This window comes from Rhynchophorus ferrugineus, unplaced genomic scaffold (genome assembly GCF_030347505.1).
Source record: "Rhynchophorus ferrugineus isolate W39M unplaced genomic scaffold, kcgeb_rfMv2 rfM9, whole genome shotgun sequence".
Lineage (NCBI taxonomy): Eukaryota > Metazoa > Arthropoda > Insecta > Coleoptera > Curculionidae > Rhynchophorus > Rhynchophorus ferrugineus.
In genome coordinates, this window is record NW_027472588.1 from 8760437 (window position 1) to 8785719 (window position 25283).

The window sequence follows — 25283 nt, forward strand, 5'->3', positions numbered from 1 at the left end:
GTAATTCCTGTCTAACCTACATATGCTTTAACTATTTTACGTTAGTTATTATGAGGCACTAAATATATTCGGGAGAGAAATATATATATATATATATATAGTACTACATCCGTATCAATTTTAAAATGTTTATAATGATATAACGCTGAACTGATTATTGCTAAAATTAATTGTTGAATAGAAAAAAATAGAATTCACATAAACAGTAATAATTAAGACAAACTGGGGATGTTGCTGAATGAAAAATTAGTGTAGAAACATAAAAAAGGGGAATCATTGAGAGTTTAAACATATATTTCTAGATATCGTATTGTAGCGAAAGAAATTGTATTTTAGTTGAAAATGTATTGTTACCAGTGATAACTAGATTAGCTACAATAATCCAAGCACTCAAAATCGGCCAAAGTCAATGTAAAAGGTGCTCTGTATTTGTAAGAAATAGCTGATGGAAGGTTCTATCTTAGCCACCATATGACTCCCTTCCTCCACAGAACTAATCGTTTCAATCAAAGCAGAATGTCTTCAATTTTAACAACAAAAATTGGATCCATAGGTGAATTGGCTCGAATTCATACATTGCTTCGGGCGAGAAATATATATATATATATATATATATATATATATATATATATATATAGTACTACATCCGTAAAGTAAAAGTGAGTAAACAGACCGGCGCGCATTTTCTAATTCATTCAAAACGATTGCATCCATTTCAATAACCGACCGGAGATTATCGATTTGATGCCGGACTTTCTCAGACCTCGTTTCCCATTCACGGCGTTGCATCATCGTCGCCGTGCAACTCGCGCGCCTCGTACTACTTTTCCTGGTGTCTGCGCGTCGACCGCCGTTTATCTGAAACTCGAAAATAAACACGATGCACAAACACACACATACACACGCTTCGTTTCAACTGGGGCATTAGGTCAAGTGCAGCTCGTGCATGACAAACGGGCGACGTGGTGTCACCGTTATTGCGTCGGATCTACGACAATATCGAAATACGAAATAAGGAACGGACGTCTCTTTGTATGTTGATCTATCTGTCATATTGATACAGCCGTTATTAAAACTATTTTTAACGATATAAACGGTCTAAAGACCTTTTATGAGTGTGGACGGGATTTCAACTTTTGCGATAACCATAGAATAAAGAAACATAGAAGCGCATCTCCTATGTTAAAATTGGTCGTCATTTGACAGTTAGTTACCGCGGGAAATTTAAAGATGTTTAGCGGGAAATTAAAAAAAAATCTTCTAATTTTACTTGGAAAATAAAAAAATAATATATTTAAATATATTTTATTGATATATTACTATTACATTAATTTTCCTTGTCCATAAAGACATTGATATAATCACAGAGATATCTCCACTACCCAAAACACGTAATCCACTGATATTATCTTCTCTCTAATATTTAAAACAAACATTAAAATAAGATAATATAACTATTAATGGTTCTGTTGTATTATTTTTTAGAATCAACTAAATTAACAACCTACCTAAATTGAGGTACATTTTATCAAATATGACAACTGCAGTTCGGTCTATACAGTCAAGTTTCTGAACTAACGACCAAAATTAGAGGTTACTACGCCAGCAGCAAAAACGAATCTTATTCAGTATCTGCATTAATGTTCTTCTAGAAGGCAAGCAGAATATCTTCGATAACAGTTTATATCCTCTGCCACTGCATTTCAATAAGGAACGAAACTGATGGGACAGGCTGAGTTAATAAATTTCAAGTTAGAACCTCCATTGTTATTATAAATAATAAATATAAGTTTCTTATTATATACTTACTTCTGGGTCTTGTTGGGGTAGAAGAATCTCCTATAAATCTATCAGCCTCAAAAAACTTATGTGATTTAATGTTGCCATTGGGGGCTTATGTTCCTTGTCTTGTAGTAAAGGTAAAGAAAAGGCTTAATTATTTCAATGCAAAATAAATCATTATTAACGCAAACTCATTCAGATATCATGCCAAACGGTAATCTTTTCTAAAAGGATTAATTGGGATCCCGAGCAAAAGCAATGTAATAAGAAAAATAATAATTAGGTTTTGTTTAGTCTGGTGGACGAAAAAATAGGATTATTATAAATATATTACAAATAGGATTACACAGGGAAAAAAATTGCGTGGCTACATATAATGTAGATAGTATGTAATTAAATACCTATAAAAATATATAAAAAAGAAAATGAGGATTCGTTATAAAAATTGTAACATGTAAATTACTACATTCAGTAAATTCAAATATTTCTCCTACTGTTAGTTCAGCGATAGAGGCGGATTCGAATCCTGCTGGGGCATGGATGTACTTGTTTGTGATTGTAATTGTAAATGTCTTTAAGGGCAACAGTGGAAAATTCGGCAAGACATAACCATCCCAGAGTAAGACCGGATGTCTTCTGGGATGGTCTTGAAATTGGTCACTGGTTAGTCGGTATCCTTTATGCCGAGAACCGTAGTTCGGAGCCCTCGTTAAACTATAGGTCTAGTCCAGATAAACCTTCGTTCGTAAAAAGGAGACTTTAAAAATATTTTTAAAAATAAATATTCTATTTTTAAGTATATTTTGGACAAATAATATTTTTACTGACTTTAACAATGTACAATAAGAAAGCAAATTATCAGTTCTCAGATTAGATATTGTTTTTTATGTATTTTGAAAATATTTTATACAAATATTAGCTAGTATTTAAATAAAATATTTTATTAAAACTATAAAGTAAATATAAAAAAAACATTTTGTTTTTTTATATCCCCTGTAGTAAATAAATACCGTCAGCTAATTTAGATGTACAAAACTAGGCTACAAGTTTACAATGTATCTTATCATAACCTATCCATTAAAAATAATTGCTATGAATAAAGAAAAACATTTTTGCTCATCGTTAATTATATCTATATATAGTTCAGTTGCATTCTTACATACATTTCAGGCAAGTATGATACAGTATTACATTATCCAAATGTCAATAGCAATGCTAGCATCGGTGGCAGTTATCCTACACCATGAACCTTAGTCTCATTTTGATATAATTATAGATTGTTAATTGGAAGCATCGTTAAAAGTAAAATGGTATTTATTCAGCTCGAAACATAACGAAAGTCGGGAGAAAACACGTGAAGCTCATACAAAAGCATTGATACTTCAAGAATATGTCGTTGACGAATGTAAAGTCTTACGATATGACGTTTTAAATCAGACCATCTTATGGGTATTTAACTAGTAACATCTTTTATTGTCGAAAGGAAAGATCGTTTTTTTTAAATTAAATAGATTCACCTTAGTAACATCAATGACTTGAAAAAACAATTAAACTAATTCATAGTTCTTTTAATAAAAACATATTCTAAACAATAATTCGTAATATTAATCAAGCAATAAATAAGTTTACGCTAATTGTTATATTAGTTGATACCGATCAGAAACAACATTCATAAAAATAAATGTTACATTCGTGTACCCCAATAGGATATGTGATATAAAATCAGATACTAAAATGTTAAGATAATCAGAGTTTATACACTTGAGATTGATAGTAAATGTTGATAAAATATTGATAATGACGTTGGACTTTAAGACTAAAATATATTATGATCTGATCTGCAAACAGTAGTCATGCGAATGTTCATTATAACAGACTGCAGTGTTTGTAGAATGATAATACAACGGAAATTTAATAATGGAATTGTGAAATATCAAAAAAAAATTATTAGAACTCAATATAGAAAGGTTCCGGTTGAAGTGAAAAAAAAAAAAAGAATGCCCACTGTATGGTAATGAGGAAGTTGATGCAATTATTAAAAAATAATGTCAACTCATTAGTTTTAACTGCAGATAAACTAAACAGATAACTGTAAATATAAAACACTTTCAAATAAATATCTAAACATTTAATATACTGTGTACCATACACAAAACAAGATAATTAATATAATTACAATAAATAAACAATTTCTTTCAAAACGAATTCAGTTACTTCAATTTTAAAATGTTTACAATGATATAACGCTGAACTGATTATTGCTAAAATGAACGTAAGTTTTCTAGAAAAACAATGATCAAAAAAAGAATAGATAATGTTGAATAGAAGAAAATAAAATTCACATAAACAGTAATAATTAAGACAAACTGGGGATGTTGCTGAATGAAAAATTAGTGTAGAAACATAAAAAATGCGAAATCATTAAGTGTTTAAACATATATTTGTAGATATCGTATTGTAGCGAAAGAAATTGTATTTTAGTTGAAAACGTATTGTTACCAGTGATAACTAAATAAACTACAATAATCCAAGCACTCAAAATCGGCCAAAGTCAAAGTAAAAGGTGCTCTGTATTTGGTATTGGTGTAAAAGGTGCTCAATATTGGATCCATAGGTGAATTGGCTCAAATTCATACATTGCTTGAAGGGCAGGGCACCTTAGTAACCTCAATGACTTGAAAAAACAATTAAACTAATTCATAGTTCTTTTAATAAAAACACATTCTAAACAATAATTCGTATTATTTATCAAGCAATAAATAAATTTATGCTAATTGTTATATTAGTTCATACCGATCAGAAACAACATTCATAAAAATAAATGTGACATTCGTGTACTCCAACAGGGTATGTGAAATAAAATCAGATACTAAAATGTTAAGATAATCAGAGTTCATACACTCGAGATTGATGCTAAATGTTGATAAAATATTGATAATGACGTTGGACTTTGAGACTAAAATATATTATGATCTGATCTGCAAACAGTAGTCATGTGAATGTTCATTATAACAGACTGCAGTGTTTGCAGAATGATAATATAATGGAAATTTGACAACCGAATTGTGAAATATTAAAAAAAATTATTAGAATTCAAAATAGAAAGGTTCTGGTTAAAAGAAAAAAAAAAGAATGTCCACTATATGATAATGAGGAAGTTGATGCAATTATTAAAAAATAACGACAACTCCTTAGTTTTAACTGCAGATCAACTAAAGAGATAACTGTAAATATAAAACACTTTCAAATAAATATTTAAACATTTAATATACTATGTACCATACACAAAATAAGATAATTAATCAAATTACAATAAATAAACAATTTCGTTTAAAATGAGTTCATTCGTTTTATTTTCGTTAAAATGTTTACTATGATATAACGCTGAACTGATAATTGCTAAAATTAATGGACGTTTCCTAGAACATGCTACTTATTTATAGTGAACCTCTCAGTATATCGCGCTGTATCTCTCAAATGAGCATGTGGTGACCTAACTGAGAGTTTTCTGAAAAGTCTAGTGTGACATGTTAGTGGCCTGTGAACTCTTAAAAGAGATAAAATTAAACGATTTTTACATTGTATGCGATGATGCATAAGTTTTATGGGATTTTTAAAAGATGGAATAATTGTTATTAATAGAATAATGTAACCTTGTAAAGTGGCGAATCATCTTCATCCCTCTAAAATCAACTGTAAGTATAATCAACTCTTTGTGAGCACAAATAATCATGTAAACCTTTGTGCCAAGAAAGCACTGTTTACATTTTTTTATACTGATTTATCGCAATAAACAATTTCGTTTAAAATGAGTTCATTCGTTTTAATTTCGTTAAAATGTTTACTATGATATAACGCTGAACTGATAATTGCTAAAATTAATGGACGTTTCCTAGAACATGCTACTTATTTATAGTGAACCTCTCAGTATATCGCGCTGTATCTCTCAAATGAGCATGTGGTGACCTAACTGAGAGTTTTCTGAAAAGTCTAGTGTGATATGTTAGTGGCCTGTGAACTCTTCAAAGAGATAAAATTAAACGATTTTTACATTGTATGCGATGATGCATAAGTTTTATGGGATTTTTAAAAGATAGAATAATTGGTATTAATAGAATAATGTGACCTTGTAAAGTGGCAAATCATCTTCATCCCTCTAAAATCAACTCTAAGTATAATCAACTCTTTGTGAGCACAAATAATGATGTAAACCTTTGTGCCAAGAAAGCGCTGTTTACATTTTTTATACTGATTTATCGCAACAGTAGGAGGATCGTCCTATCGCCTTTACCACTGCGCCAACCAAGCCGGCATTTACAATTTTTGTTTCAATTTGAAGAAGTGTATTTGATGATTATTCCCCTCCTGGGGCTTACTCAGTGTGAATACACTGCGAAGTTAGAGGCTCTATTGGACTAAGATTCAAATCAAAGTAAAGAAGAATCAGCCCAAATCTTTGGAGATACTTAGCAAGCGATTGCATCAAGAGTATAGTATAATATCAAGTAAATTTTTAACACTAAATCCAGCAATGAATACAAAGTATTACAATAACACAAGGTTATAAGCACTAGGTTGCTCTAAAATATGTTTCATTCCAACCAGTAATTAAAAAAAAATTAAATTAAATATCATAACTGAACAAACTGATAAAATTTAGTTAGATATACTATCTTATTTTATAATATTAGTTAAGAACTACCTAACTACTTTTCAATTTTGATTCAACATATATTTAAAATTGCGTCTATTATGCTGAAGTGTCCTGCGTATCTTAAATATTTTATAAATATTTATCTGCATATCTAAACATGTTTATATCTCGTAAAGTAGAAAAAAATATCATTATTATACAACTATATCGATATTTAATATAATTCATGTCGATGCTATAATGTTGTGCCTTATTAGAATGATAATGTTAATGCAATGTTGTATATCATTAGTTTTCGTTTTTTAGAAACGTTAATGGTACAGACACGAATCCACTGACAATAATTATGTTACATTTATTACAATTTTTTACTTTAAATGTTAGACATATAGTACACCAATCAAGGGTACTTGTACTTAATTTCTGCTTTAAAAGTATCAACAAAAAGCACTGTATTCTTTGTGAGTTTATATGGGACTTGCTTTTGTTTGTTGAATAGTTGAAACAACGAAAAAAAGATGTTGATAAAGATCGAGACGGCGAATTGGTGATCTTGCTGTGATTGTGATTAGTGTGGAAACATAGAACGTGCGGAATTATTAAGTGTTTAAACAAATATATGCAGATGTTTTGTTTGAAAGTCAAATAAATTGCGTTGTAGTTACAGACGTATTGTTACCGGTGATACTAGATATACTACAATAATCCAAGCACTCAAAATCGTCCAAAGACAAAGTAAAAGGTGGTGTATATTTGATGATATCATATATGACATTATTTCTTATTCATTATTCTTATTCTTTTGTTATTTCGTTATTTTTTTGATGGAGAGTTTTATCTTAGCCGCCATATGACTTCCTTTTCCCCTCAAAGCACTCATTGTTTCAATTAAAGTAGAATGTCTTCAATTTTAAATATTTGAGGCATGTCGAATTTTACATGGTGGAATAACGGTCTACAAAATACCCAGAAATATAAACCCAAATGTTGAACACGGGCGGGGTTCCAGCAGCGACAACTAGAACATGATAACTAATATCTGGTAACCCCGAGACGTTTATTTGAGATGTTGTTGAAGGGTATTTCCATTCATTCAGTACTCGACCTTCGTTTGGTTTAGACGTGCCACCATCGACTGCCCAAGCCTCGTCTCCAGGTAACACCGCTGCCATCCGTTTTATCTATTTTGTATTTTCTACATTTTTAATATAGCCAATAAATAACGGTCACATAATGTAAACACCACTGTTTCCTTTCGTTTTACCTCCATTAACCGAGCCATATAAAAGTTACCCTAAATATTGTTATTTTTATTATTATAAAATTTGGATCCATAGGTGAATTGGCCCGAATTCATAGTCATTACTTAAAACAAAACAAAACATTTTTAAATTATTTCTTAAAATGCGGTCGTTTTTCGGCGATTTCGTACGTCAAACGGTCCAATAACGCTATGTGGTAGTTGTTGTTCATGGTCTTTCCTTTTTCAAGGTACTCAATGAAAATTATTCCATGCGTTCCAGTTCACTCGGATGACTGTCGGTTGGACTTCGGAGTGAAATAATGGAGCCATGTTTCATGCATTGTCACATATCGACGCAAAAACTCGCGTTTATTACGCTAGATTATCTTAAAACACCGCTCCGAATCATCAATTCCTCGTTGTTTTTGGTCAAAAGTGAGCCCGCGCAGCAGCCACTTTGCATAGAGCTTCCTCACACCCAAATTTTCGTGAATTATATGATGTACACGTTCAGTTGATATCTTTAGAGTGTTTACTATTTCATTCAATTTCAATTTACGGTAATTCAAAATCATTTTGTGGATTTTTTAAAATATTTTCGTCAGTAACAACCTCTTTTGGGCGTCCACTGCGTTCACCATCTTTGGTGCCCATTACACCATGTCTAAACTTAGCACACCAATCCTTGATGGTTGACTTTCCTGAGGCAGTGTCCGGAAACTCGGCATAATTTCCCTTTAAAAAGCAATATTTTATCAAAATGCGATATTCCTTTCTATCCATTTTTTTCACAATAACAAAAGTTGCTTCACTCAAAATGCTATAATTCACAAACTAACTATCAAATTTATACACGTATCTTAAAAACATATGGAGTTAATTCTAGTAGCGGCATCTTTGTGTCAGGTCGGGAACTTTTCAATTGACCTGTTACATAGCATAAAGTATCACAGGAGAATGCTCAACATATAAATTAGGCATTGGCGATGAATGCAATAGAAGAACAACAGAACCTGAGGCTCAAAAGATGCCACATCCCCAGTCTCAGCACCAGATTCATGTAAAGGGATGGGAGATGCCGCCACAAATTGAAGTTCTCAACATTTTGAATTTTATTGGCCAATTCACGACAGTTTTTTGATAGATTATATACCTTACCAGACCAGATATTTTATACAAATGAAATTATCGGGACACTTTATAATGACATATTTCACAGGAAAAATTAACAGATATGTTTCCAGACGGAATACAACAAATATACACATCGCATTACAACGAAAAACGACATTAAACACTTACTGCTAATCGAACGAAAACGAGCCGCATTGTGCGTTATCAAAATACGCTCCATTCGCTAACAATTATGATTCGAAATAAAGGTTACAAAGCAACAACACGTGTAAACACTTGGCCTTCGTTCAAAAAAACCGAATCGAAAGTATCAATTATCATATTCTCTCTCGGTTCTATTGCATGGCGGATACTTTTCGATGCTGTTGCGAACAAATGATGCTCGTTCCTACGATATCCTAACGCCCAGTCGCCTGGGGAATTAACCGAAAACCAAACCTAATTGTGGCGGATCGTTTTTACTCTGGTCTAGGGATGCCGTTCGGCAATATCGATATTTGTGGTCGATATTTTTCGATATTTAAAAAAAAAAGATTCTTTGAATTAAATGAAACGTTTAGTTATTAAAAAACCTTACAATTAATACCTTTACAATTAGTACTTAAATTTAGAGTTTAATTGCATTTTGATACTTGGTCTTGAAGGATTATTAAAAATACCGCTACGTTATAAACGTTAAGAACATATCGATATTTTTTGGGCTGATCATATTCCAATATCAATATTTCCATTTTTTATTAAAAATATCAATGATTTTGATGGATTTAAAATATTGATATATCAGAATATCGATATTTTTCTCCACGGTCGACATTCTTACTTTGGTCCTGTAAATTTATTTCATTCTTAACAGTTTGGTATTTTCTTCCTTTGAATTACCGACGACCACTTTCTAACGGTTTCGTCATCAAGAGAAAAACCAAACAGAGAAATGCATTTAACAAGGCTGGATGTTTGTTGTCTGGTTGGTAAACAAGAGGCAACAACGTTGATTACAACTTTCATTTGGAAAAAAATATGTGTATCAACTGTGTTGGTGAATAAATTAGTCCCTTTACAGTCGATTATAGTTTATAGGAATATATTTAATATCGAAAATGGTGATTGATTGTGAAAACCAGAAAGGTTTTGAAGGAAAAAATGACGTTTCAAGTAATATATACTTAATATATATTTTTAAATTTTAAATTTTTGCCAAAACTCTCCAATGACAGTATATGACATGACACTTTCATAAATATTTAACAGTTTGTTTGTTTATACGTCTACGCTGGCACATTATTCTGTGTATTCATTCTGTGTATCGAAGGTGTGTGGTTCCTCAATATAATAATACATCAATAAAAACTTCAATAAAAATGTTCCAATGAAATAGAAATTTAGAGATAAGTGGCTAAACTTTGCCCTTACAGTGTTTTGTAAACATAATATTATGTTAAGATCTGATATGATGATACACTGATAATAATGCTGTGGATTAAATTTGAGGTTAGATTTAATTTAATATTATGCTTTAAATGTTCATGCCAAACTTGATCGAGGGTTGAGCAATATCTAAAATATTGCTAATCAATATTCAAAAATTCTAGAGTTAAATAAGATGATGTCTACTATGACGACGAAAACATAGGTGTGTCACTGGGAAGTACATTGGGACCAGTCCTTTATCTGCTATAAACTCGGGACTTGCCTACATTTAATGAAAACGTCGATGCTACATTTGCAGATGTAATATTAGTCATTGGAGATAAAAACACTGAACGAACCGAAAAGTGAATAAAAATAAATCAAATAAAATAATAATAAAAAATATACTGGTTATTGGGTAGTTTTTGATACTAAACCCAGTCAGTATAAAATCAGCTTTTGCTTTATTAACAAGTCTTGAAACCAGTGAATGGAAATGTCATACAAAGATTCTAAAGCAAGACCCTGCGAGGTATTGTTGATGTTTCATAGTACATTCGTAACAACAATATGCATAAGAACCTGAAGGTAGAAACTGCCAATAACGTCATCAGGGACTATGCCCTAAGTTATTAACAGAGGCTCCATCAGCACATCAATGATGAATATGTTATCCAGCTTCTAGATAATGATGACTCAGAGTAACACCATTTGATCTAATTCAGTGAAGTTTAAAGTAAGAGTCACTCAAGTGCACATTAAAAGCAGTGACATAGGTGTTAAGCTCAAAGTATCTGTGGTAGAATAAATATTTTGTAATTGCAATTGCAATTTTAAGGTAATTGAAACGTAGCAAAGTAGGATAAAATAAATAATAATAATAAAACATTGTTTGGTTAAAGTATTTAAAGCACAATGTGTTTTTGATGATAGGCAAATATTTCGAATATTTGTAACAATTTATGTATGATGAAAGTGTATTACGTATATATGGTAAAGTATTCGACTTATTTTATAAAAGTTGTCAATGAAGTTTCATAATTCACGTGGTGTTTTTTGATTATCATTAATCTTTAAACACTTACAAAAGAACATGTTTTTATAACCACTCATATTTTGTTTATATTACGACCATGACGAAGACATGAGTCTGCCATGATAGTCTAGAGCTAAAACAAGGTGATCTGAACCTTATACTTCGGACCCGACTGAGTCAAAAATCAGAAATCGAATGAGTGTATTAGAAAGCAAAGTAATTTTGTTAATATTACTGAATTAGTATTGCAACCTTTTAGATCCACCCTGTATAATGGAAAAATAATGCTAATTTCACCAGTAATTTATTGTCATTCAGTCAAATATCCATTACGTCTTCACCACATTAGTATAACTTTCAATGAAATTTCATTTATTTCTAATCATCAATAAATATTTAATTACTCTGCTAAGTCTCGAATGAAAAAACAGCTTCGATCATTTCATAACAACAAATAATCAATTAAGGGGTTATACATGTTTGAAATTTCTTATTTAGTATTTTTTTCGTTGGCTTCAATGGCTCCTAGATAATTTTAAATTCCTAACTAATAACGTTCCTATATAAATATGACTGAATCAAATTTGACGGTTAAAATATCTATATTAAAAGTCTCCAAGAAAATGTCAAAAGGTTTTGGGCACAATCATAGAGTATATATAGACGTTTTACTTAAATGGGCAGAACCGAGGAAAAGTTTTGCGTGGTCCAACCAAGGCTGGCTCCGAGACCACTTTTTTGATTGGTTCATTTGAATTTCCCTACAAAGATATTTGTTTGGCTAATATCTATAAACCGATTGTTTGTTTCTATGGTTTGTTTATGACGCCATTTTTTTGTGTCTGACATTGAATGCGATCAGCATTTTTGTGCCTTAATTATAATCACTATTATTTGATTATAATGTATTTTCATTCTCAAAAGTGTGGTGCATCCAGCGTATGTGCGGAAATAAAAAAAGAGACGTCTTTTTTCTTGGAATAAACAACCTAAGTTAGCTAGATTAAAGATGTATGTATGGCCTAGCATTGCTTTTATCTGGTACGTATACAATTATTTATATAGAGCATTTGTGTTCATATATATTGTTATTTACAGAACTACTACAGAAGAAATCATGAAAATATTACCCACACTTTAAAATCAAAATGTGTCGAAATTGGGCGATGGCAAAATTACATTGAAGGTAAATATGATTATACTACATGAAAAGTTTTTGTTACCCTTCAAAAAAGTCGTTTGTAAAGTGCCATAAATTAAAAACTTAATTATTTTGAAGGGGTTAATTTACTTGAAACAAATTTATACTGGTTAAAATACTTTTAATATTTTGACTTAAGACTTCTTAACCAAGATAATCTTTTCAAGAAGGATGTTTAAAAAATACATTAATATAAAATAAAATAATACAATTTGCAGACCAAGAAGATGAGCTTGAATTTATAGACAAGGGATGATCTCATGATTGTTTTATTATATTGTAAATAGATCCTTAAGCTGTCTCTTCTCCATTTTACCATAATAAAAGCATAGCAGTAATTTTGATATATATCATATATTTTAATTTTTTGTTGTTGTTGTTTAGAGTATTACTCTATTATGTTGAACAAGTAAGTAAAATATTAACAGACGCAGACTTTCAGCTGTGCTGTTGTGCTTTCAGTATGAGGGAGCAAAATAATAATGGTAATTTAAACTAACCAATGAAATGAGTGAAATGACGTTCTCAGCGCCTTTCTGCTGAGACCACGCAAAACAATTCAGAAATTATATGTATTAAGTTAACACTCTATATATATTACTCTATGGGCACAATAGAAGGTAAGGCATGATTGTAGTTGTTTTTGTTACCAAATATTCAAGTTTAAATTGTTATTAAAACATTTTCTTATTTTACAAATATAGCCCCTTAAGAGAAAACTAATTTAATTAAAGTTATTTTTCGGTATACTTACCATCGCAAAATAAGGTGACATCTGCCAAAGTCTCGGATTTAAATAAATTACTAAAGGACGTCGCCAAATTCGACCCAAAACTATTCCATTTCAAACAGAACTGTTGTTGTTGAGAGTCCATTTCAAACCCAGAATGGAAAATGTGATGAGCTGGAACAAAGTACATCGTATTATCAATAGTGCCGGGTGCTTTGCTTAAGGTAAATGTTGCACGGTAAACTATTTTACGTTAACTGGCGAAGGATCGACCGTTCGAATTCGAACATTGCATATTATTATTTTAGTTTGTGATAGTTTTCCCGATAAAATAAACAAAAGTGAAGATTCTACGATCTTAAATTCTACTCCATTACGTCAATCGGGAACGCGTGTATTAGACAAAACCAAAATGTTTTCGTTATTCCAAACAAATATTGCCAAAACCGCACAAAATAAGTCATCGTATCTTGGAAATGCAATGTGCATTTCATCATATTTTGTTAAATAATTTGTTTATTAGCCATTCACGATTCTACATAAATGATATTATATTGCGGTTGAACGCATCTTTGCATATGGTTATGTAAATTTCCTTTGAATCATCTCCAAAAGTATATCACACATTGTATCGCAAAATAACGGATGTATTTATTTACATTATCGAGTATATTTTTATTATTTAAAACGCATCATTGACCCATAAAATAATTTAAACAAAAAAATTGACCGACTTCAAAGTAATCAGTTGGTGGTAGTTAAAATAATATTGTAAATAGATAAATGGCTTTAGGTAAGTATTAAGCTAAATTGTGTGTATGTAGTAGAATATAAAATACATTTAGAAGATAACTAGGTGAAATAAGGGTTTTGTTTATTTTTATTTAGTTATTACAACGATTAATATGTGCATATTTTCTTTTAAAATGTTCTTTTTGTGTTAAAAATATAAGTTTGATTATTTTTCATATTTTCTTTATATGTTCTTTATTTATTTTTGAAAGTCGGTTCAATTTTTTTTCTCTTTTTAGTATTAGATATTTATTTACTCAATAAATTATGCAGTTATTTTATTTAATATTATGATGGGTAGGCCAAGTAAAGGTGCAGCTCGGATGAGGAAAAATAGGCATAAAGAAAGAATGATTGAAAATAAGAAGCGTTTCAGCCCCTGGGGTCCGCTACCTAGGTAACTTGTTAAATGTTCTAACTAAACCAGAGCAACAAAAATGTATTGTCCCCGTCGGGAATCGAACCAGCAACCTCTGTTTGGAAAGTAAACGCTTTAACCATCACATCATAGATTCAGTTTTCTACAATATTTCTACGAAAACTTATACGCTATATTTAGTGCTTGAAAAGCAAACTGAACGACTTCCGATTTTCCGCCACATCAGTTCAGCAAAAACATTACCCCCGAATATCTGATTATTTTAGATAAAACATATATGTGAAAACCTTTGAAATTTGAGCGTTGCCTTCGATTTCCCCCCTTCCTCCATCAGATCCTGACGTGGTTCCAATGGGACCACCTCGGAAGTGCACTCTTTCGAATAAAAAAATAATTTCGAAAGTCGGTCCACAATTGAAGGAGAAATCGGCGTACATATATTGAAATAAATATACAGCCGAACATACTCCTCCTGTTTCGAAGTCGGTTAAAAATAAATGAACAAAACTTTTGGTTTTGTAATGATTATTAAAATTTTTTGTTAATTAAAATTGTTATTTAAAATGGATACTACTTAATGTAATGGCAAAATATCATTTAATATAATTACTCAATCATGATAAACAAGCGTGTATATATTTTTATTTATAGTTATTGCTAGTATTGGTGGACGAAAACGACAAAGAAACGATTTCATTACTCGAGAACTGTAAAATGTGATCGTATTGCCTTTATTGGTTTAAGAAGATCCTTTCAATAATTAAGCTGTATATTAAGAGGCTGTCTGTATGACATATGCTTACCTAACTGCTGGAAAATACGAAAAATCTATCTTCTGATCCGCAAAAAACTACTTAATAAAGTAAACCTTTGTTTAAAATCACAGATTGTTTATTTTTGCAGGTTAGAAAGAAAATATGGTTCCAATATCTAGCAGATATAAGGCAAAATAAATCTTTTGAAAGATGTGAGTAAAAACTATCATATAAGAAAATAAACAAATATATGTAGGTATTTGCATGTATAATTGATCATTTCTTTACATTATAACGTTTTAAGAAGAAAAATTGGTACGATTTATATTAATTTTTTCTATAAACGTCTACAGTTTTTCCCATCTTTCCGCCAATATAACGATGTCATGTCGAAAGATCGACGTTGGTTTGTGGGCGATCCAATCATCGATCCATTTTCACACTTTTCTGTCGCACTGTGTCATGTCCGGTAAATGCAGCAACATTTCAGATTCGAGCTGCAACAGTGTATCCTTTACAACTCTTGAATCACCAAATCTTAATTAAATGCTAAGCTGTTGGAAAGTTCTTCGAGATTTTGAGATGGGTAAGTAAGTTTTTCATGCAATAAGTGTTACAGCTCATTGTCGTCGAACTTTTTTTTGGTTCCTCAGGTAGTACTTGGCATTGACAACAAAATCCCTATTTTTAAACTGCTGAAACCAAAACCAACAACTGGAATATGATGAAGCAGCATCACTCTATATTTGTGAAAGTGCATAATAGGCTTCGGTAACAGATTTCTCCAAATGCAACAACAAAAGTAATGTCGAAAATATAATTTTGAGTGTTCCATGATTAGCAACTCTAAACACCGAATAACTCAATACTATTACATGGAAAACTGCTATTTCATGTGGAGAAATGTTAAAACCTCAGAGTTTAACAGTTAGGTGAGGTTGATTAACAATTGTTTATATCGGTACTTCGCATTTTCAATAATAGATCTAGCTGATCAAACAAATTAAAGTTAAAAATAGTATTTCATTAAAATACCATATTTTTTTACACTTATAATGATATTGTCATTGTAGTGGACTATGGAAGTTTAATATTGATACTTTCTGACTTTATACGTTGTTTAAAATAAAAACGCAGATCGAAATTACATTTTGTCAACTCAAATACATTATAAGTGACATTATATATAGAATAGTATATCCAAAAAACAACAAAACAACCACAAAATATGCGGAAACCTGCGCCTCTTCTTCTCCGCTGAAGGGAAACATTCGAAATATTTCAAGCATCGTCCCACTCTACGTGCGTAGTCTCGACAGCGAAAGAGAAAGCAAAGCAGGAAGCAATTTAAGATATGAAAATCTTCTGAAAAACTGATCGTTATAGTAATCAGGCCGACATCGTACTTAAAATGCAAGCGGGATACCAAGGACATCGTTAAAAACCGTTATTTTAGACGTTTATATTATTTTTATTTGCTTAGATGCTAAGCGTGTGTTCCGTTTTATCTCGACGAGCCGATAGATTCGCTAGATGACGAAGCAGATGTTCCGACTGTCCTCCGCGAGAGGTTTATATGCGACAATAACCGTTTATCATGGCCTTCATTTCGCCCAAATGTGTGAAGTTATACACAAACGACGAAATGACTTCACTATATTAACATAGCAACCAAATTTGAACAGTTCGAAGTCTAGGTCTCGCCACCGAGTGGAAAGTTGTGTCAAGTAAACAATACTTGATAACAATGCTTATTAAAATATAATTAGAATGTTGCAACTGCAATAAAAGTAGGATTGGTGTACTTACAAACTGATTAATTTTCATTAATAAATAGCTAAAAATATTTAATTGTAATTGATTCATATATAGTTTCCTATATATTATAATTTGTCGCTAGTTAATTAAAATTAGGTACTTATTTATACGACTTCTCGTTTGATCGTCCTATAGCCTGTTACCTGTGATCTCTAAACTATTTGAAAAAATATATACATTAAGAGACTCAAAATAATAGCCGAAGAGAAAAATATTATTCCAGACCATTAATTTGACTTTCGTAATAAACACGGTACAATAGAACAAATACATAGAAGAGTTAACCAAATTAACAAAAACTTAAACGATAAAAAATGTTGCTCCGCTGCATTTCTCGATATTTCTCAGGTCTTCGACAAGGTCTAGCATATTGGACTGCATGTTATATTGAAAAAGCTTTTGCCCCATACGCAGTTTCAACTGCTGAAATCATACCTCACAGACAGACATTTTATTGTCAAACAGGGTGACGAACACCCTGACCTACAGCCAATATATTTGGGTGTTCCGCAGGGCAGTGTTCTTGGCCCGTTGTTATATCTATTATATACAGCTCACATGAGGATCCAGCCATTCACAGTCACAAGAAACCTCCAACTTCCATCTTAACAAAGTCGAATTATGGTTGAAACGTGGCGTATCAAAGCAAATGAGACAAAATCTACTCATGTGGCATTCACCCTTTGTAGAAGAACATATCCCCCAGTAAAATTGAATAATCATGAACTTCCCAAGCAAACAACATTAAGTATCTGGGAATGCATTTTGATCGACGTTTAGAAATTTATGGCTTATAGGGCGTAAATCTAAAATATCATTAGGTTTTGCTGTATAAGTCAACACTTAGGCCCATTTGGACCTATGGTATTGAACTGTAGGGTTCCAGAATAAAGTTCTCCTTAGAACCCATAACTACTGTGATTTAGAATGTTAGTGCGAAGTACTCTGAAAGACTATTAGTGCGTTCCAATGCACTTGCCAAACAGTTAAATGTGCGCGATAACAGTGTAGTGTATAGGCTTAAACGCAAATTACCATACGAACTCATTAATACGACACATAGAGTGAGATTTAATAATATCTAGAATAAGTTAGAATGTTTTTAGAATAAGTTAGTATAGACCTTAAAGCAAGTTAGAATAGTATCTAGAATAAGATTTAGATTATAAGTTGTACAGCAGATTACTGAAGTGATCTTCTACATGTCAGGATGGTTATATTATATAACGGAAATCATATAATAATACTTATTGCCCAAGAGAAGATTGTTGACTTTCTAGGAGATTAATAAAAAGAAAAAAATTATAAGACCCATTTTCCCTTAGTTAGCCGTAGTTAGTCTGCAACAAAGTAAAAGTTAATAGAATTTTTCAGTGTTTTTATTTAGTACACTTTCTTGAACAACTACATCACAAGATCATATGGTTTGGTTCTCTTGCTGCCACCACTTCGGCGTTTACATGGTGTAACGTTTCTTCATGTCATTTTTGTGAATCTTTTAATTTTCTCTGTAACCTTTGGAATCGTAAGGTATCTGGGTGCGTGTACATTATTTATAATGACTTTATTCTGAAATACTTGTATTATGTTGATAGTACTCTCGCACAACATCCCCATACTGTATTCCATTTTAGTATCCGCTTGTACAGAATTACCTTGTTATGTACGGATAATTTTGATTTTTTTCTGAATAACACATTTCTTTTGAATTTTAATTCAAGTTACTTTTTTACTTTTTTAAATGCTCCTTACAAAGAAGTCTTGCGTCAATATTACTCCCAAGGTACTTCGTATTGTTACAGTTTGGTTGCATGCCCTTACTATTTGCAATGATTTACTATCGTTTATTCTCCATATCTAGGTCCATTTATATATAGGTTGCTTCTTCGTTATAGTAATATTTTCTATTTGTGGTATGTCACATGTATAGAGTAGGTAAAGAACAGGGCCCAAAACACTGCTTTCCCATACACCTGCTTTTATTTATTTCACTACTGAGTAAACTTTTTCTTCCTGGCCCAGATGCAGGAGTTTCCGTATAGGTGAACACGTGTGAGGTGCCACATCTACAGCAAACCAACTGAAACGCAGATCCGTGAACCCCGCAGTTCAGAGGTATCACCATCGACTGACCCATTCTCGCTTTATCTTGTATTTTTTTATTTCTACATTATGTCCAACAATTAATGATGGTCTTTCCTGAGCCATAACTCATATAACAAAAATTTTTGCAGATGATGGGTGATCTGACGTCATAATAAAATTAGTTTCTCCTACTTTTCATTCATCTACTTTGTCAGAAAAAAAGGCAAAATTATTGAGTAAAAGTGAGCTTTAAGCCTCATCATCAAATTAACTAGAACAATTATATTTAGGGGATTTCATCTGACAAACACATTGTTTAGCCACAACTACTTTAAATGATACCCTCACACTCAACGTTGCTTTTAAGTTACTACTTAAAACTACTAAAACTACCAACATCAATTTATTAATATTAGCTCCAAAGAAAATCCATTCTTTCAGTTGGTTTTTTGAAAACGAAGAAATTTTCCAAACACATTCAAATTAAGCATCATTAATTAATAACCATCATAAATTATTTCATTAAAGACAACTTTATGTGTAGTACTGGTAGTTCTTCTTGCTTTGGTAACAAAATTTTGCTTGCTTTATTGTTATTTGCAGTAACTTTGATCTCTTACCCTTCTGTACAACTGTTGCATGTTTTATATGTAAGAAAGTTGATAAATCCTTTTGTTCGCCAAAGAGCAACAAAGTTTTGCATTTCCACACAGTGTGGACTGAAATCAATAGATTGTATATTTGGAGTTATATCATCAAATTTCTGTAGAATTAAATTAAGAATTTAGTAAATTTCCTTTATATGAACTGGATAAATAATAAGCAATAAAGCATACAATTTTTTTTATTATTAACTGATAGAAATTGCTGATTTGCTGCATGAAATTGCAGATGCCGATTTAAATTTTAATTGATTGCTATTTAAAGCGTACGGATTTTAAATATATTTCAATGAATGTCGAATCTTATAATTGTCGTGTTATATTAAATTCTGTTTACATATTAATAAGCCACAGTTAGTATAATGTGCATAATTCACTTCGGAAAACAAAGGTGAGTTTAAATGGAATGAAAAACGTATGATAATACGGTCATTTGAATATAAATTCAACAAAAAATCACGTCAAAATTGCTAATATATATTTTAATATGCCATTGTGACATAATACCGAACGTAGTACTGTGCATAATTATTTCAATTAATGTTAATTAATTGATTTGCGCTATGAAACGACAATATTTTTATGAATTATTCCCTATTTTATGACCAATGTTTCACACATGTTTTAGGACAACAAAAAAAAACAGTATCCAATACTTATACTGCTACTAGACAATATTTTTCATGGTCATAGTCCAAGAATCAACAAATGTATGATGTATTTCTCTAAATATCAGTGAAACTTTTCGTAAGAGGAATATATTAATGTTAAAGTTAGCCATGATAAATTTTAATTGAAATTATTGTCCATATAGAATTGGAAATGATACTCTCTTAAATAGAGCAACCATTATTTTTAAATATTTAGAGGCGTAGTTACAAAGATATTATTAAAGAGAAACCAACCATCAGGAATTTCTAAAGGATAAGGTTAGCTAATAAGCTTTGTAGTTCCATATATCTAGTATTATTTAATGAAATTATATTTTGCTTCCTTATTTCCTAAAAGGAAAAATGTAGCCCACAATGTATTTAGAACCCATGTGAAAAAAAGAAAAATGTAATTGCTTGATTACTATTGCCCTATTCGTCATTTATTTTTAATACTATTACCTTTTGTGGTTCAACAATCTGTATGTAAGTATTTCTTATGATGACATGTAGAAAATCACTTCATTAAGTACCATACAAGTTACATATTTAGCTGTTTAGCAAGCATATTGGAGTGCTCTAACATTCTTTCGAAGTTATTAGCACAAACGTGTTGAATTACAGATTCTAAAGGGATATCACGTTATATAACTTCATTAGGGACATAATATAGAGCACTGAGCATTAGACTTGCTAGCAGTACCCCATAATAGACCAAATAGGTCTAAGTATTGATTCGTACAAAAACATTCTTATCTGATGAAGTTTGACTTGCACCCATTGTGTCAAGACATTTGATATAGTTTAAGTTAAAGTATTTTTGACTTTATTTCATTTGCTTTAATGCACGATGTTCCAGCCACAGTTGTATTTTATTGATGTGTGTTTGGAGGTTATTATGTATGTAACTATTGTTGGAAGTACCAAAAAATGATGGGAGAATAGTCTATATTAATAATCCTTTAAGAGAAATTAACTGCTTTATTGTGGACGGCTAAAGATTTAACTTTGTGGGAATTTGATAACGAAATTTTGGTATACTATCCATATAATCATGAAAAGAGCATAGATTTTTTAAATTTATAGACTAAAATACGGAATGTACTTAGGAATGAACATTTTATCACCTATCTTTTTAATGCTATAAAAAGTTCCGACCGTTAAAAAGAACGACCAACGCCAATTAGATTAATCCTTTTAATCTCTTAAAATTAAATACCAGACCTAATACATTCACAAATAAACCTAAAAAAATAACGCTCTACATTTCCGTTCCTAATTTCGACTTTTAAAAGTCATGCAGTCCGACCCGACCCAGCAAGTCCGTTATGCGAATGGAAAAAAGCATTATATGCAAATAAATCGAACGGGTCGCTCCCCGCGAGACGAAAAACAACAAGAAACGGATGTCGCTCGCTGACATTTGGAGTAATTCGCTTTTGTTACTGCCTTTGCTCGCATCCGTGGTGCAAAGAAAAAAGGCGAAATCCGATCCTGGTGCATGGAAAACGCACGACAAGGCTGATAGCGACGGCGCGGAGTGAATGGCGGCGCGCTGTTATTTTACCTGCATCCTGGTCGGCCATGGGTTGCATCGCCTCCTTGATTAAATCGCTAACGCATTGCGTAAAACGAAATTATAACCGTGCGGTCCGCACAACAAAAGCAAAGCGCAAGATACGCTAGTTGTGGAGTGGGAATAGCCGTCTCTTTCTCTCGGCCCCATGAGAACGAACGCGGCCTTTGAAAGCAGGAGACTACAGACGTCAGATAACAATTCCGTTTAATAAATAGCTTTGTTCTTGTGTTGTTGTTGCTGTTCATTGTTGACTTGATCGTATTGCCAGGTCTCAAAACTTTTACATGAGCTAAAAGGAAAATTAATGTCGGGCAAAATCGATATCTATCAATAATATATCATCTCAAAAATCGATCTAAAATGCTAACTTCTAAATATTCTTTATACATAACACATGGGATGAAAAGTCCCTGGCATAACAAAGAAAACGCGTTTTTTTTTTGTTCAAAATTGGCTTTATTAGCAAACGATCATTTCAGCGCCGCTCATTTCAATACTACTTTTGTAGAACGTTTTATCTTTGCCTCAAAATAGGCCTGTTAACGGTTGCTATCCACTCAGATGACGATCGTTTTGATTCTGGAGTGACGGATCCATGAATGGATGAAATGGATGAAACCATCCATTGTCACATCATCCATATAAATATGGCCATGCACTGCTCAGAAATCATCCACACGTTCTTGTTTTTGGTCAACAGTATGCAAACGCATGCAATATAAAATCAACATGTTTTTTTGATATCTTTACGATGTTAGCTCACTGACGCAACATTACTGTTCGATCATTCAAAATGATTTTGCGGATTTTTTTTATGTTTTCTGGTGTTACCACCTCATTTGGACGTCCACTGCGTTCGGCATCATCGGTGTCTCTACGACTACATTTGAAGTCAGCAAAACAACGTTTTATTACTATTTCTGGTGCAGCCGAGTCCTTATAACACTATCCAAGCCAAGCTTCGCTTGAATGGGCTCTTTTCCCACCAAGAAGCAGTATATAATTAAAACACGAAATTGTATTTGATCCAGTGTTTTGAAAATATCAAAAGTAGTATCACTCTTAGGAAAATAATCCCCAAACTTATGAGTAGAATATCATGAAATTTCCATTTCATTCCAAGCGGTGAATACAATAAAACTAGTGCTATCTATGTGTTAGGCCTGGGACGCGTCTTAGTCAAAGTAACTCAATAGTGGCGTAAAATAAAGTCGGATTTTAACCAATCAAATAAGGAAGAACCAAAATTACGATGACTAGTTTGGTTTTGGCAGACGACCTGGTGATTGTCACTCAGGACACTCGAACATCGCAAAAACATATAGAGAATGTAAAAGAAATACCAGAACAAATAGTCTTCACATTTCATTTCAGAAAAGAGTGTTTATGATTAGCAACAAATTAAACACCATAATTTTTAGAAACTAAATACGGGAAAATCCAAAGTTTTTCTCATTTCAAATATTTGAAGGAAACTATTCAAGAAACTGGACTGGAAAGGATCGCTAATATGATTCACTCTTAAAAATAGATACTGATTTTAGATTTATTAACTTATTCTATTACTTACTCTGAATATACACAACTGAGACACTAGCGACTAAACCGGAGTGCTTTTAGGCTCTCATTTTGAACAAAAAGAAGGGCATTGCAGAAATCCACAAGAAAGAAAAATTATTAGAAAAATTGTAGGTCCAAAACGCACTGAAGTAGGAACATACAGGCTAAGGGCACCTAAGGAAATAGATAAGTTTAGAAATATATATTCGGATTTAAAAAAAAAACGCTAAAACGGCTAAAGCTTAAGCAGATTGACCAGACAGGTGGTGGAATTCTATGAAGCTCGCAGTAAGGCTAAGGTTGAAATAATGAAATGGGTCGCTGCAATTAAGGATGATCTGAAAGCAGACAAAATATTACAGATACAGAAACTCAGGAAACCTGAAACCAAGCGGTCAGATGAACGAAAAAGAGCCCATTACGAGAGAATGAAAGCAATATGGACCGAAAGAAGAGAACAAATACTGAAATGTCTCTTTGTTGTACTTCTTATGGTCCAGTAGAGCCCAAACGCGCATAATAATAAAGAAGATTACAATTAGTTTGTTTTTGTATAACGCCCCTTGCGCCATAAATAATTTCTCCCAGACATTCTTCTAGATTTAGCTGACTCTGAAGTGAGCTCTCCAATTATTCAGCTGACAATAAACTGTACTATTGCTGATGTTTTTGAATCAACGCGTCCTTCAACTTGTTCGGTTGACGCCAGTAAACGTCTGTAGTAATATTTTCATTCGGTTGCAGCTCATGCGCTTTGCAGCAGGGATAACAAGACTTTGTGTTCATGAATATTCCGCTTTAGTGTTGATATGGATAGCTACCCTAGACTAACCCATGACATTTTGCGCTTCGAATAGTTATAACAGATCTAGTTCATCCCCAGTCACAATGCGCCATGTAAACTGCCCTTGTTTTGTATGACAATGAGAATTTCAGTCAATTCGCGTGGTAGCTATTTACCCTCCTTTTGCTATCTAAAAGTTCTTTGAGAGCCTTTATCCAATAAAACTTCAAACATTTTTGGTTCTTTGTCATGATACATCGCATTGTCACCATCAGATATGGCTGATCAACATACATGCAAGCAATATAATTTAATACTACAGTGATATTAAATAAAATACTATTAAAATAATATTAAATAATTAAAACGATAAGGAATTGTCAACGCTTAACACCATCGCAAATACTCAAATTTTCTGTTATGATCTCAAAATAGATGTTTCCCAACAAGGAAAAAAATGTACTTAACTATTCTGTCGTAACCTGTTGGCATTGAAATAGGAAACGATGGCCAGAATAAAGAATAATTTATTTCAACTAGAACGTCATGCATTAAATATTTTACTAAATGAATGGAACAATGGCTTTGTGTTATTTGTACTGTTTTATTTCGGTAAATCCATAATTTTGATGCTTTTATATTATTGAATTATAGATGTGACCACAGAAGTTATTTTATTTAAATAAACTTGCATTTCCCACGATTTTAATCATATATATTTACTTAAATTACACTAAAACTGAAATATAATAATAATGAATTATGTGACAGTAAAAAACAATATAAACAATATATTTACTAATAGTAGTAGGAATATTGTGAGTATGATATAACAATGTTTTAGGTACTAAAAAATTCATATATCTTGATTTTTTATATGTAAAATATGCGTAAAAGTAGAATTGATATATTATTTTAAAAATATAGTACCTATATTTACTTCTTAGTTAACAGAATAAAATCTGATTCTAACAAAAAATATATTTCATCAAACAATTTTAAAATAATGGACAAAGTAATGTCTGAAAATTC

The 25283-nt window shown here is 31.8% G+C and overlaps 1 protein-coding gene and 2 long non-coding RNA genes across 10 annotated transcripts in view; 1 reads left to right on the top strand and 2 right to left on the bottom strand.

The window, feature by feature from the left end:
- The window catches only part of chinmo (Chronologically inappropriate morphogenesis), a 148101-nt gene that overhangs the window by 38348 nt on the left and 84470 nt on the right, over positions 1 to 25283 (bottom strand). For all 7 annotated transcript variants that reach the window (XR_013007095.1, XR_013007096.1, XM_076413518.1 and 4 more), the window contains one exon: positions 13212 to 13361. Coding sequence is in view for 5 of the 7 variants with exons in the window: in XM_076413518.1 (XP_076269633.1) it covers positions 13212 to 13361 (150 nt within the window). In the remaining 2 variants the exon portion in view is untranslated. The remainder of the gene's footprint in view (positions 1 to 13211; positions 13362 to 25283) is intronic.
- LOC143202205 (uncharacterized) lies at positions 1290 to 13165 on the bottom strand. 2 transcript variants are annotated; one of them, XR_013007099.1, is made up of 3 exons: positions 8982 to 13165; positions 1810 to 1907; positions 1290 to 1732 (listed from the first exon to the last, which is right to left on the bottom strand). It is a non-coding gene; the product is annotated as an uncharacterized LOC143202205 (long non-coding RNA). The 2 variants fall into 2 exon arrangements; XR_013007098.1 differs by lacking the exon at positions 8982 to 13165 and adding an exon at positions 6032 to 8968 and having other exon boundaries at positions 1810 to 5558.
- Positions 13232 to 16819, top strand: LOC143202207 (uncharacterized). The gene is made up of 4 exons (XR_013007101.1): positions 13232 to 13411; positions 15262 to 15325; positions 15467 to 15699; positions 15767 to 16819. It is a non-coding gene; the product is annotated as an uncharacterized LOC143202207 (long non-coding RNA).